This window comes from Trypanosoma melophagium (assembly GCF_022059095.1).
Source record: "Trypanosoma melophagium isolate St. Kilda chromosome Unknown ctg22segment0, whole genome shotgun sequence".
NCBI classification, from domain to species: domain Eukaryota; phylum Euglenozoa; class Kinetoplastea; order Trypanosomatida; family Trypanosomatidae; genus Trypanosoma; species Trypanosoma melophagium.
In genome coordinates this window covers 631026-644700 of record NW_027125152.1, presented here as the reverse complement: position 1 = coordinate 644700, position 13675 = coordinate 631026, and the positions used below count along the sequence as shown (strand labels likewise).

The following is a 13675-nucleotide window of genomic DNA, read 5'->3' as shown; positions in this document are numbered from 1 at the left end:
CTTTCTGGAAAGATCCAAAAATAAAACAAAAAAATGCGAGCAAAAGTGTTTGGAAAAAGTCTGGCTTCTATGTATGTACGCCCTCCTGTGACGTGCTACACAGATGCTTGTGAGGCTCCAGTGGCTATGTGGAATGGTGCAATTCCTCTCAAAGAAGTTCGTACAATGCAAAAGGGTGTACCTGTACGCTCTGTTGTGAAGACTTATTCTCATCCACAAGAAATAATCCCAACGCGACTCATGTTTAATGACATCAACTCCATGTATTGTATTGGAAATGATGATTTAATGCGTTTTTTCCCAGAAGGATTGGGAGGGAAAGTAATGCAAATGATGCCTCCAGGGCATCCTAGAGGTTTTTTATATCGTAAGGAAGCCCATTTACTTAATTTATTTATTGAAAAAATAGAACATTGGCAAACGAAACGCTCTGTTTTAAGCTCACTTACGAATAATAGGCCGGGATTTATTGTTGATGGACAAACTGGATGTGGTAAAAGTGCACTTATGTGTCAAGTAGTACATTACGCACGATCTAGAAATCTGCTCACATTATATGTTCCTGATGCAAAGACATGGACCCATGGAGAATGGTGTTGGCCTAGTACCATATTACCTGGATTTTTTGATGCACCAGATGCTGCAAGGTCTTTTCTTCAGTATTTTGCAATCGCTAACCGAAACATTCTGACATCTTGGCGACTGAAGTGTACACCTAAAGATCTTCCAGTGGAACAGGGAGAGCGACAACCACAAAATTTATATGACCTCTGTGAATGGGGTCATCGTGCAGTTGCTCCAGCTTCTATTGATCGTCAAAGTGTTTGCATCAAGTTCCTTATGGACGAGATTAGTGTAGAAAAGAATCTTCCTATCATTATAGTCGTTGATGGATGGAATTTATTTTCCCATGAGACTCATTTTCGCTATCCACATCCTGATTTTCTTCGCACTCTTGCATCTTTGAATGATGGTTCAACCGATGTGGATCTTTATCCTCAAGAACTTCCTAGAATCCCTGCCTCTCGTCTTAGTTTTGTTCGTGGTCTAAATAAGATGGTTCTTTCAAATGATGAACCTAATAAATTCTTTATTACTTGTACTACTAGGGATTTTAAACCCTTTGATGGTATTAGCGGATTTCCAGATGTTGAGACTGACAAATTTGCAAACAGTCTAGATGAATATGCACCATATAATCCGGAAAAAGATTCCTTCTTTCATCCAATTCAACTTGGGAATTTTGATGAGTACGAACTTCGCTCCTTTGTACGTTTTATTGTGAATTCTGGAGAATTAGCAGGTCTCGGTTGGGGACCACTCTGGCATTCATCAAGTGATTTTGAACGTAAATTATACAAAATAGGATTCCTTTCAGACCGTAATCCTCAGAGAGTAATTGATCATTATCATCAGGAACTGGTGTGGCGTTGTGAATACAAAAGGACACGTCAGAAACAGTTTCTACTGCGTCGTAATGTAGAACTAACTGGGCGATTGAAGTCGAAGAGTAGCACTAGATAAAATAATTTTCATCTCTCGTTCCTGCATATGGAAAGTGAAATGCAGGAGAAACGAAGTGTCTCATTTTTTTTTTTACTTTATTTTTTCTTTTGCTTCTTTTTTTTTTATTTTTCGTACAGATGCACTTCATTACGTTATCAAGAATAAGTCCTATTGATGCGTTCATAACGTTATCCTCTTCTCTACACCTTTTTTTTTTGTGTGTATGTGTTATAACTTTTTGGTATACGAACCATAAAGTTATAAGCATGCCTCGTAGAAGACAAAAACAGCGTTATGATCTGCATCGTAGTTTTGATAGTCTAAAAAATTACTACAGGTTCCAGCCTTTTCCGAGACATATCCGACAAGTTGTCTACTCCTTCCGTCTAGCACCGTACTCGCGAAGGAATTCTCTTTCTGATTTTCACATGATAGGAGCACCAAGAGAACAGCCAGTTTTGGATGTCATGCAAACGTACAGTACTACGGCCCCAACTCGACAGGTGTGCGACCGTTTTTTTGAAGTGGCTACATTACTCTCAGTTTACTACGATACTGTGGACCTCCTCCACCAAATACCAAAATGATGCTGGTGATGATGATGATGAAAAATGGTAGTGACGTCTATTTCTTAGCTGCTATTCCTATTCAGCATAATTTTGAATAATGGCAAACAATAAAGAAAAATGAAAATACAGAATTTCTTTTTTTAATTGTTTTTTCAGAGAGGTATATAGTGATTTTTTTTTTTTTTTGATAATTAAGGTTGATTTTCTTTCTCTTCTTTTTTTAATCTTTTCTATTTCTATGTGGTCAAATACAGAAGAGACCAGTAGCACTCATGTCAGTGAATGGAGGGGAAATTGTTGAAGATGCTCTAAAGACCTTTTTGTGTGGAACCAATGTAGAAATGAAAGAGCTTCTGAAAACGCTTCATAAAGCAGGAAAATTCTTGGAACGTGGCTCCTTTTTGCAGGAGGTTTCAGGTGATACCTTAATAATAGGACCTTGTCGAGGTCATGCAGCAGACCTGGCTCATTACCTTAAAAAAGATGTTCTGCAGAAAGCGGCTATGGGTCAATTAAATATTGTTTTTCTTGGCAATTATGTGGATGGTGGTCATCAGTCTTTAGAAGTATTGTATATAGTTGCTCTTATGGTACAACATTTTCCCTGCGTTATTCCCTTGATTGGTAGACATGAAATGTATTATCCATTTCCTTCAGGTGATTTCGGATCATTGCAAGGTGAACTTCGATTACGTTCTATTCAAGTAGGAATTTCTTTGGATTTTCTTGAAGAGGCTTTAAAAGATTTCTTTGCTAAACTTCCTGTGGTATGTATTGTAAATAAACGTTTCTTTTGTTCCCCCAGTGGACTTGCATCAGAGTACCGACTCCTTTCTAATATTGCACAAGAGCGTTCACAAAGGAAACTCAGTGGTTTTGTTCAGAATAAACCAATGGATGAAGATGAAGATAGACTTTCGTCTGGATGCGCCTTTGTGGGGGTGCAAACAGAGATTGGAAGTTATTTTAGGTATACATATGATGCAATGTGTAACTTTTTATCACGCAACAATCTATATACCCATATTGGAGGTCTTGAATATCACACTTGTCGATATGAACTTGAGACCTTCTCGCGCTTTAATCGTCATAGGGAGTCCACTTATTTCCCCGGGTATGTGCTGGGTAGGGTCCAACACAAATTTCATGTACCAACACACATATTACTTTTTTCGGCCCCCCATTTTTCTGGAGTAAATCAAAACTATGGTTGCACATTGGCTATTACAGGGGATACATTAGAATTACGAGAGTTTGATGTGTATATTAAACGCCCAATCATTATGCCCGGAAAAGAAAATCATGCGTTTTCTTGGTCACAGGGTATTCTAGGGAGAACATTGGCTTCTATTATACATGATATAATGTTTGCTGATATTAATAGGCCTCCAGGAAATGAAGATAACGCCGATCCAGCATGTACACAGGAAGCGCAGAATATGCGATCAAGGTATCTGAGAATGTGTCAGCTTCTGAAAAGTAAATCATTACCTTTGCCTAATTCATACATAAGTTCTAGGTTGAAGTCTTAATGTTGATGATCTACGTTTTTTTTTTGTTATTTGTAGGTGATATTTTCTTATTTTTATTTTTCTGTTTTGTGTTTCACTCTATTTACTTATTTGTTTTCACTCCCAAAGGCATACCCATATCCCCGTCCCCACCCAACTTGTTGAGTTTCTTGGTGTAGAGGGGGAGGGTGCTCTTTGAAAAAAATATATATCACGTGCCCATTTAGCCAAGTGTGTGTCGTTGTATATACTCCTTTGCGCAGAAGTCTTTCTTTTGCCAATGAAACTTTAACGTAGTTTGATGTGGCCATACTTCGTAACGTCATGTGAAATCCAAAAAAAAAAGGCTACTCCAATCGCTGCACTAAACGAGAGCCTTGCATCATTTTTTTTTTTTTTTCCCCTTTCCTTCTTTCATCCTTGTCTCTCCTCATCCTCTTTTGCTCCCTGTATGTATCTATGTCTATTGTTGCCTCCCCTTATCTCTCTCTCTCTCTCTCTATATATATATATATATATATATATATATATATATATATATATATCAGTGTACATGTCGGAGGAGTTCTCCCTTCTCGATCACCTCTCGGTGTCGGTCCCCGAGCCCTCCGCCTCTTTTTCTCTTCTCGACCACCGGCAGTTCAAAGTCGTCGCACCCACACGGCGGGCGGTGAAGGGGGCGCGGAATCGACAAGTGCCAAAGGCGCCACTCGCCGATTTTACTGGTGAAGTATTGACAGTAAAAGGGAGGAACTATACAGGGGATACAGAATACGTAATATACAACTCAAGAATTCCGTCCATTCAGGCGGTTAACATGCAGTTAATGAAGGAAAAACAAAGACGGCAGGCAGAAGGCGATGTTTCTCGTATGTCTCCTAATGCTGAGTTTTTTCAACCATCTGAGCGCGATTATGCATCGCGACGGCGACGTTTACTAGAAAATCTTCAAAGGATTAATATGGAACAGGCTCAACGTAAGATGGAGGAGAGACAACGCGAACGAGAGAGGCGTCTAGGACGCCAGACCGCGAAGTTAAAAGTCAATTCTGAACAAATCAATAGGGGGGTAGCTATAATTACAATAAAGAATAAAAGCGAATCTGAAGGCTCGCAACATGCTGTTTTGATGGAAAGAGATGGCAGAAAAGATCAGGATACAGAATTTAAAGAAATGAATGAACTTGTTTGCTCGCCTTTTCCATGGGATACTATGTCTCGGAAGGATAATAACAGACGAGCAGAGTCTCTGGCTACAATGGATGATAACCGTGAGCTCGCTGAGGATCCCAAAAAAGAGCAAGAAATGAGAAAAATTAAAGAAAGGTCTAGGGATATGGTGGTATTAGAAGAAAGTAGAGCCAAAGTTGAAGAAGAAAATACATGTTTACAAGAGAAAAAACGATCGTTACAGCATATTCAGAGGAGTTATAGTCTTGACACTCATAAAGAAAATGCCGCTGCTGTAGTAAAAGATGGTGCTTATGATACCTTCTTAGATTGGTTTCCACGTCCTAGAAGTGTAGATGAAAACATAAAACGAGAAAAAGAACGTAAAATAATGGAGACCAATAGAAAAATGGCTGAAGAAGCAAAGAGACGGCGACTAAAGGAGGAAGAACTTAGAATACAAAATGAGCGGAATGAGATGCGGGAAGCGGAAGAATTGTATCGAAGACAAAAAGAACTTAAACTTATAGAGAAGCGCAATAAGCAAGATCAGTTTTTCAAATATGCTCTTAATTCAATCCTGGAGCGTGAGGTTAAAAGGCATGCAGCAACAGATGATGTGCAGCGTGAAGATTTTTTTTTTCGTGATAACAGTTCCAAATATGCAAAGGAACGACAAAAGAAGGAAGAACGTTATTATGATACTTTGAAGAAGGATATGGAGTCCGCACGAGAGGCACGACTTGAGGCAAGGGAACGAGAAATAGAACATGAAAGACGTCTTCTCCAAGAAGCTGAAAGAAAAGCACAACTTGATAAAGAAAAAAAACAGAAGAAGGCTAAACAAAAACGAGAGTGCTATGTGAGAGCATTAGAGGAACAAATTAGTGCGAAAGCGACGAAAAATTTGCCCCGTCAGATGTCTGTCTCACACTCTGGACCAGAGAGAAAGGTGTTGTATAGATGTCCAGTAACAGGGGATTTGTTACCGCCAGAGCAGTTTGGTATTCCTTTATCACGATATCAAGGATTACGCCGACGTTTCTAGTGAAGTTTTAATCAGGATCTATTCAGGATACCTGCTAGTTTTGCTGTTTTTTTTTTTTTGTTTTTCCTGGGGTGTTTGCTATAATGTACATTGTATTTAATAATATATTTCAAATCTCCTCTTTGAATGTTTAAAATAAATTTAAAGACACGTAATAATGTTTGTGTCACTTCTTTCTCTTGTCATTATTCTATGGTTCTTTGTGTTTTTTTTGTGGGTTTTTTTTGTGGGTTTTTTTTACTTTCGATGTTTATGTGTGGATGAAGGAAGTTATTCTACTTTACTATGAAGGTAACAGATGAGGAAATTGACGAGCTGGAAACGAACTGCATTTCACTTTATTACCGTTCATCTTGCGCCAGCGAGAGTACTGGAAAAGGTATGACTACCACTGTGGCCTCTATAACATTTCGCTCACTTTGCTGGACTGTTCAGGCCCTGGTCGTCGTTCTCTCTACACTCTTGTGGGTTCACACCTCATGAACACCCAAACACAGATACAGATTATGAACCCATTTTCCAGATTATTATTATTATTATTATTATTATTATTATTATTATTATTATTATTATTTGGTATTTTCGTTTTCTTCGTCTCGGATTTTCTTTCGTTCAGTTTTGGGTTTCGGGTTTTTGTTTTTGTTTTTTTTTTTTTCTGCTTCAATATTCAAATGATCAGAATGTAGTGCAATTCTGGGTTGGTACAACAGAGGGGGTGTATGTGTATGTGTATGTGTGAAAGAAAGAGAAAAAAATAGAGACATCCTTTTTGTTTTATATGTTTGAAAGTTTGTTATTCTTTTTGATTATCACTATTATTTTTTTTTTCTTCCTTTTGTCGACGCTAGCAAGTTTGGAGAAGTTTTTATCCTCTAATTCTAGCATGCAGTCTGTTCTTCCTTACACATTAAATCCGCAGCGTATGACAGGATGTGAAAAGATGAAAATTCTCAATCCCCATACTGCCGCTGTGACTGGACCAATGGTTATGGTGCGAGATCCCAATCTCGTTAACGGTGGTTTATTGCACAACTGGGATGCTAACGCCGCTTCCTCACTCACTGTGTCTTCAAAAACAGTACACACATGGGATCTGTCATGGACGGAAAAAGAGGAATACTGGGAAAAAAATGTTGGTCGTTGTACAGGACCTGAAGAAGTGGAAGATCTTCTTCCTGCGAAGTGGATTGGCTACAATGTGAATAGCGATGTGGATGAGACACTGGCTTTGGTGTGTAAGCTTTGTACAGCTCTCGTGGATAAATTTGTATCCTTATCCCATGGTGATAACGCCAATGTCTCAACTGCAAAATGGCGCCAGCGTCAAATGCTTTATGATCGTCTTGGGGCTGTTATGGAACTTTTAGAGGCTTCTATTGGAGAAGCAATCCCTATTTTACGCCTTCGTGATCCCGAGTTTGTGCGTGAATGCTGGGGTCAGCTACAGGATGAGGAAAGGATGGAGATTATGTCTGCATTAAATGCTGCTGAGAAGAAAGAGCATTCACGTTGATTGGGAATATTCTTCCATCTTCTTTCCCTTCAAACAGAAAGAAAAAAAAAAACATGTAGATCTAGATTTATAGATAGATTAATATATATATATATATATATATATATATATATATATATATATATATATATAGAGGTCTTCACCTCCATTTTTTTTTTCGTCTTCTTCTTTAATCTCTCTCTCTCTCGGTCTCTCTTTTGAATCCTAGAAAAATGGCTCCATTGACGATATTGAGGGAGAGTAGAGTTGATCGTTTTTTTTTAATTGTTTCCTTACTTATTTTTTGCTTTGCTTTGTTTGTCTTTTATCTTTTTTTTTGTTGTTCTCCTATTAACTTCCTTAGCATTATTTTTCTACTTTTGAACTTTATTTTAGAAGGGGTAAAGTATGAGGCGATGCATCACCGCGCGACTTACTTTTCAACGTCTTCTCTGTGGCGATAAGTTAGTGATAGGAGATGAAAAAGCTGTACATGAAATGTCATCAAAGTTTCGACAGCATTATCCCATCGCACCGATACCTGTGCCTATTGCGGCAGCTTTAGGACGAAGTTACGTGTTAAAGGGTGAAACGCGGCGAGTAGTTACATTGCTTTCTACACATCCATCCTCACGTGATCTTGCAGAAGAACTGATACAGCTGCTTTCTCAAGATACCGCTATTGACGCGGATTCCGTTCTGCGGTTGATGGCTGCGGTACGTTCTGTTTCGTCAGTTATATCTTCTCAATTTCTGGCCTCTCTTGCCGGGCGATTGGCTAAAGATGGTAAATCACAAGAAGTTAAGTTGTTGCTAATGCGAGAGATACGAGAGGTGCCTTATCTTGCAGGGACACTCCTTCGTCCACTTTGTGAAGTAAGTAACCCTACAAACTCTGAAGACAAACAAAACGCTACGGATGCATTGAATATCGCTTTATCGCGTTCATTCGTTAGCCCAAAAGATTATGGTCCTGTTCTTACCTTACTTTCACGGGGAGGGGAACACCGAAAGGTACTTGCCCTTTGGTCATGGATGAGGCACTCCTCAGCTCGGTGGGATAAGACAACAGTTTCTGCAGTGATTCTCTCAGCCTCACTTTCACGAAAACTAAATGTGGCTATTAGTGCTCTTCAAAGCTTAGCTGAGTCTAATGAAGATCCAACCATAGAGTCTCAGAAATATTTTATACGATATTTGGCATCTCGATTTCCACCCTTGTCACGGTATGCAGATCAACTTGTTACACACTGGCACACCGACACTCAACTCTGGAAGACGGAAGCTCGAGTGGTGGGAGTGGAGTTGCTTTTTGCACATTACCATAGCAAAGATTATAACCGCTTGCGAGAGTGGCTTGTAACTGCTGAAACTGTGGCAGATACAGATGAGGCGAGGGAAGAAATCCTTAAGGTTAAAGGAATACCATACATTTTACGTCATTTTGCTTCCTACGTTACTGAAGAACCGTGGCTTCAAAAATTCTTTGCTTGTGGAATGAAGATAAAAGATCTTGGGAAGTACCCACAACTTTTGGCGACTTTAGCAAGTATTGCTCGTCACGTAAAGGAGGAAGAAGAATTTGTTAATTCCATACGAGGTATCGAAATAAGTGCTGAAGATTTTGAAGAAATGGCCAAATTTGTGGCAGATGATATATGCTTCAGAAACGCAGGGGAAACACTGCGGTTCATCAGTAATATCGCAGAAACCCTTTCACAGGAGGTACCCACAGGTGTGAGTAGTTGGCTTCAACTTTTGGGGGAAAGTCGAGGAGCGTAGCTGCGTGAGTAAAAGAGAGAAACAGAAAGCGTGTTTGTGAGTCTGTGTGTTTGTATTATTGGTTTTTGTTTTCCTCGGGGGAAAAAGGGATATTCTGGGAATTAGGGGATATACAATATGAAAAGATGCACATATTACACCTATCACTTCTTTTCTTTTTTTTCTTTCTTTCTCGCTCTCTTTTTTTTTCCTCATTGATGGGATCTAGATTTATGACAAGTTTAAGTACTGTGATGCATATTACAAATATTGCTGCAATAAAAAGCTCGAAAAATTCCTCTGGTGATTAAATAGAAGATTCTCTCGTCTCTCATCTCACATCAGATACGGGGTTTGTTTTTTCATTATTTTATTTTCGTTAAGTGTCATGAATAAGACTTGGACACTGAGTTTTCAACGTTCAATGAAGAAATAGAGATATATAGGGAGAGAGCAATTGTTGCAAAATAATTTGATATAGTCCTCTCTGTGACAAATCGGGTATGGAGAAAGGGCGGAATGAAAGCAGCTACTACATGGAGCAGAGTTGGTGTTTAGTTTCTTTAGTTCCTTTGTGATTGATGGTTTTTGTGGATGGCGCAGATGCATTATTGTGGAAGAACGACGAGTATATGTTTTCTTCTTTTCGTTCCTTGGATGATAAATGCAGGTAAAACCAAAATAAGATCGAAGTCGTCTTGTTGTTAATATTCTTGATGTGCATTTTCTTAATCATATATTGAGTGATCTTGTGACATTCCCACTAGTGCCATTATTATTATTATTATTATTATTATTATTATTATTATTATTATTATTATTATTAAATTTCATTGAGTCCCTGAAGTTGTGACAAGGCACAATCACAGTCCTTACACAGTACGTTTTTTATCAATTAGTTTATCTATTTACAACCTCTGCTCCGCCATAGTGTTGATGATTGAATTTTTATGCGTGATTTACGACACAGTGAACGAAAAGGGAGGTGAAAGCCGCTACTAATGTATCAGGCGTGTGTGTGTGTCACAGTGTTATCCCGATAACACTAGTCCTGTGGACATTGATGAACCATTGGAATCGCAGTAACCACAGTTGTACAACTCGGTGTGAAGAAGCATTTGGGGAAATAACTGCGAGATTATATCACAATATTGTGAAGATGGGGTAGGGGGATGGAAATACCAGAAGTAATACCTGTATACTTCACATTCTGCTGCTCTAAACATTTTTTAGGGGGTGTAGATTACTGATGAGTTGAAATTAGCCATATGGAGCGGCACTCACGTTTAATATTTTACTCGGGTCTATTTCTGATATCTCTGTGATTTTTTTTTCAATTTTCTTTTTTATTTTATTCTTTGGCAACATTGCTTTTTTCTTTCGTATTATACGGGGCATTATTATTCAAGCGCTCTTGTGTGGAGAGTTTTCTGCGTTTCTGCTATTTGTCATCCTCCCCCTCTCCTCCTCCTCCTCCCTCACCTTTCACTAATTTACTTATTTTCTTATTTATTATTTACTTATTTAGATGGCTCTTAAAATAAAATGTACCATTCCCCTCTTGCGGTGGACCAACGCCGCTGCCCATCCTTTCTCTCGGACCCGCAGCCCCCACTCACCCGCTCCCTCTCCGCCGTCCTCCACACCGCCCCGCTCTCTTTATATGATATCGCCCTCGAGAAAAGAAAAACAAAACACAAACAAAAACAATATCGCCGGGCCGCACACACCGTGAATTTTACACCGAAATGCTGCAAAGGGACGGGACCGCGCGGGAACGGCGAGAAGCGGCGCGGGCGGAACAACACCGGCGGGAGTTATTGCAGTGCCGCGCCGCTCCTCGCATTAGCGCCGGCGCCCAGCAGCTGCAGCGGAACTCCGACATTGTCGATCGACTCATGCGGCTGCACGATGAGAGGCGGCGGCTCGACGAGTACCGCCAACGCGAGGCCCAAACGGAACAACAACAAAACGGGTGGTTTGCGCCAGTCATCACAGACCGCGGCAGCCGCGCAGAGGGGCGCGCGTTAAGTTTGGCACAGCGGCCCATTGAGTTATGCCGCGAAGAAGAACGCGAACGCGAACGGGGACAACTCGCCGCTGCTGCCGCACAACACTGTCGCCAACACAAGACATCATCGACAGAATTGTACGGGACGCCAACAATTAATGCACACAGCGGCGAGATTGTGCGGCGGGTACGACATCGCGATGGTCTGCAGGATCTCACATATGTGGGTGCGATGCTTGAACGTGATCGCATCGCACAACTCGCACGTTGGGAGCAGCATCAACAACACCATCAATCACAACAGGACACTTCCTTCTCCCCACGTATCACAGCATACGCCGCCGCACTACAACGTGATGGAAATACCACCAAACGCCTTATGGCATATGCAAGACGCCGAAGTGAACGTCCACAGAAAAGTAGAAATGCATCACCACATAACTCAAGCGCGGGTGGACGGCGTAAGGGACACACACCAACCATTGATAGCGTCTCCGCTATGATCGCCGCCGGATTACCAGAGTCCTCTAATGAGCGGCTTATGGCGGGCTTCAAGGGCCGGAACACTATCAGCAACAACAAGAACAAGAACAGCAACAGTATAAACAACAACAGCAATAGTAGTAGTCATAATAATAGTAATAGTGGTAATCATACTGGTGATGTTAACATGGCTGAGGATCTTGGAGTTGAGGAGTATGTGGCATCAATTCATACACCACGTCGTGGTAGGCCCAACGTATCATCGCCGAGGCGGAATAGCAACGTTTATGAGAGAATGTGGCGATGGCAAAAACTACGTGATGAGAGGGTGCGACAACTGCGAGATAGATTACAGGAGGAGTATGAAGAACAAGAGGGAGTAAAAAATGAGGTAAACACGCAGAAATCGCCAGAACCGCATCAAGCGAAGTTCCTCACCGCCGTCACAAACTATCGAAAGAGAAGGCGCAAAGACAGCTCTTGTGCATTCGTTGCAGAGAAATCAGATGAACATATCGTAGTGGTAACGACAGTTACTCACCTCATCCAGAGAAGTAAACAGTAGATCAATGGCTCTAAGTGTATTCTCTTTTCTTCTTTTTTCTTTTTGTATTATTTTCTTTATTTCCTTCCTTCCTTCCTTCCTTTTTTTTTCTTTTTCCTCTTTCATTTTATTGTTGTAAAAAAGAGGAAAGGGAAACAAAAAAGAAAAAAAAACTATCGACTTTTCCTCTCTTGTTTTATCATGATTTTTTTCTCTGGGATGACAGCGGGACTTCTACGATAAAAAATAAAAATATATGTGTATACGTATATATTTGTCAAATTATGTTTTTAACGACCGCATGAAATCCCTGCTGTACTATTTTTATTTTAATTTTTTTTTCGTTTCTTAAACCTCTACCCCTCCCCTCCCCTTTTTTTTTGCGTCTGATTTCTCCTAATCTCTAGAACGTAGCAAATTAGAGAAAGGGTTTCAGCAAAGGAAAACAAGAACAGCACATCAAAAAAAAAAAAAAAGACAGAAGAGAAAGGCTGTGTTATTATCGAAATGGCCGAAGGAAGACAAGGTGAGTACCTGGCAGACGAGCAGACGCCGCCCCCGCCCCTTCAAATGTTGCAGAAACTTCAACTCTTTCGTACAACACTGGTGAACTTTATTGAGTGGAAAACCTTTGAGGAGGTAGTTAGAGGATGTTTTGTGCGAGTTCTTCTTGAGATGCGTAGTGAGGATGTGCGACGCGATAATAGTGATCACTATTACATTGCATGTGTGAAGGGTGCTAGACGTGGACCTAAATATTCTGGTTTCTCTGCAGATATGGCCAGTACAGAATGGCATATAGTGATTGAATTACCACCATGTTTTCGTGCAACCCAAAATGGTAATGTTGTGCAGTTAAATTCAATATCTAACTCCCCTTTTAGACAATCGGAGTATCAGCAATGGATTGAAATGACACGGGAGGCAGGTCACCCTTTTATAAGTTTACCCCAACTACACTTTCGATTAGATATGTTAGAAGAACACAAACAACAAGCTCTTGCACCGGAGCAAAGACGAAAACGTCATGGAGAAGACCCACAAACTGCAGAAAGACGTGAACGGGCACTTAATGTACTTCGGGAACAAATCAAAGCTGAGGTAATCAATACACATGTTCAAATGCCAACGATTGGGGAACTACAGCAACGACCACTGGAGCAGTTACAAGAAATTGAACGTGAAATGCTTGAATTGATTAGCCGAGTGCGCATGACAATCAATGAGCGTTCTAAATGTATGATTTGTCGCAGACGTCTATGCACGGTCATTTGCTACCCGTGCAAGCACCAGGTACTTTGTAAAGACTGCGCTGAACACATCCATGGCAAGTGCCCTGTACAGAATTGCAATATTCCGGTTCAAGAACATTTTGAGGCGTACACGTCGTAGTAGAGAAATGAGAACCTAAAAAGAAAAAGAGAAGAATATATATATATTTTTATATATGCTTCTCTTCCTCTCATGGCACAAATTCATTCTAGACTCCTTCGTGTCTCTCACTGGTGGGAAGGAACCACATGTGGAACCTTAGTTGGAGAGTAGTACACAATTCTTATTTTCAGTTTTATTGTTAATGT

General features: G+C 40.3%; 8 protein-coding genes across 8 annotated transcripts; all 8 read left to right on the top strand.

Annotated features, from left to right (window-relative positions):
* Positions 1 to 33: 33 nt before the first annotated feature.
* On the top strand, positions 34 to 1524 carry LSM04_005255 (Ribosomal protein S23/S29; the record flags this gene model as incomplete). The annotated part of the gene is made up of 1 exon (XM_067334765.1): positions 34 to 1524. The coding sequence occupies one exon, from the start codon at positions 34 to 36 to the stop codon at positions 1522 to 1524; it is 1491 nt and encodes a 496-aa protein (XP_067191736.1).
* A 248-nt stretch (positions 1525 to 1772) lies between these two features.
* LSM04_001021 (uncharacterized protein) lies at positions 1773 to 2093 on the top strand (the record flags this gene model as incomplete). The annotated part of the gene is made up of 1 exon (XM_067334763.1): positions 1773 to 2093. The coding sequence occupies one exon, from the start codon at positions 1773 to 1775 to the stop codon at positions 2091 to 2093; it is 321 nt and encodes a 106-aa protein (XP_067191594.1).
* Positions 2094 to 2347: 254 nt separating this feature from the next.
* Positions 2348 to 3607, top strand: LSM04_004245 (Calcineurin-like phosphoesterase domain; the record flags this gene model as incomplete). The annotated part of the gene is made up of 1 exon (XM_067334762.1): positions 2348 to 3607. One exon carries the CDS (start codon positions 2348 to 2350, stop codon positions 3605 to 3607), a length of 1260 nt encoding a protein of 419 aa, XP_067191708.1.
* A 532-nt stretch (positions 3608 to 4139) lies between these two features.
* LSM04_001142 (uncharacterized protein) lies at positions 4140 to 5804 on the top strand (the record flags this gene model as incomplete). The annotated part of the gene is made up of 1 exon (XM_067334761.1): positions 4140 to 5804. The coding sequence occupies one exon, from the start codon at positions 4140 to 4142 to the stop codon at positions 5802 to 5804; it is 1665 nt and encodes a 554-aa protein (XP_067191601.1).
* Positions 5805 to 6687: 883 nt separating this feature from the next.
* On the top strand, positions 6688 to 7317 carry LSM04_003880 (uncharacterized protein; the record flags this gene model as incomplete). The annotated part of the gene is made up of 1 exon (XM_067334760.1): positions 6688 to 7317. The coding sequence occupies one exon, from the start codon at positions 6688 to 6690 to the stop codon at positions 7315 to 7317; it is 630 nt and encodes a 209-aa protein (XP_067191695.1).
* Positions 7318 to 7704: 387 nt separating this feature from the next.
* On the top strand, positions 7705 to 9078 carry LSM04_000514 (uncharacterized protein; the record flags this gene model as incomplete). Its single annotated transcript, XM_067334759.1, has 1 exon — positions 7705 to 9078. One exon carries the CDS (start codon positions 7705 to 7707, stop codon positions 9076 to 9078), a length of 1374 nt encoding a protein of 457 aa, XP_067191580.1.
* A 1524-nt stretch (positions 9079 to 10602) lies between these two features.
* Positions 10603 to 12116, top strand: LSM04_009532 (uncharacterized protein; the record flags this gene model as incomplete). Its single annotated transcript, XM_067334758.1, has 2 exons — positions 10603 to 10692; positions 10743 to 12116. 2 exons carry the CDS (start codon positions 10603 to 10605, stop codon positions 12114 to 12116), a joined length of 1464 nt encoding a protein of 487 aa, XP_067191860.1.
* Positions 12117 to 12602: 486 nt separating this feature from the next.
* Positions 12603 to 13487, top strand: LSM04_004179 (Plus-3 domain; the record flags this gene model as incomplete). Its single annotated transcript, XM_067334757.1, has 1 exon — positions 12603 to 13487. The coding sequence occupies one exon, from the start codon at positions 12603 to 12605 to the stop codon at positions 13485 to 13487; it is 885 nt and encodes a 294-aa protein (XP_067191704.1).
* Between the last annotated feature and the right edge of the window lie 188 nt (positions 13488 to 13675).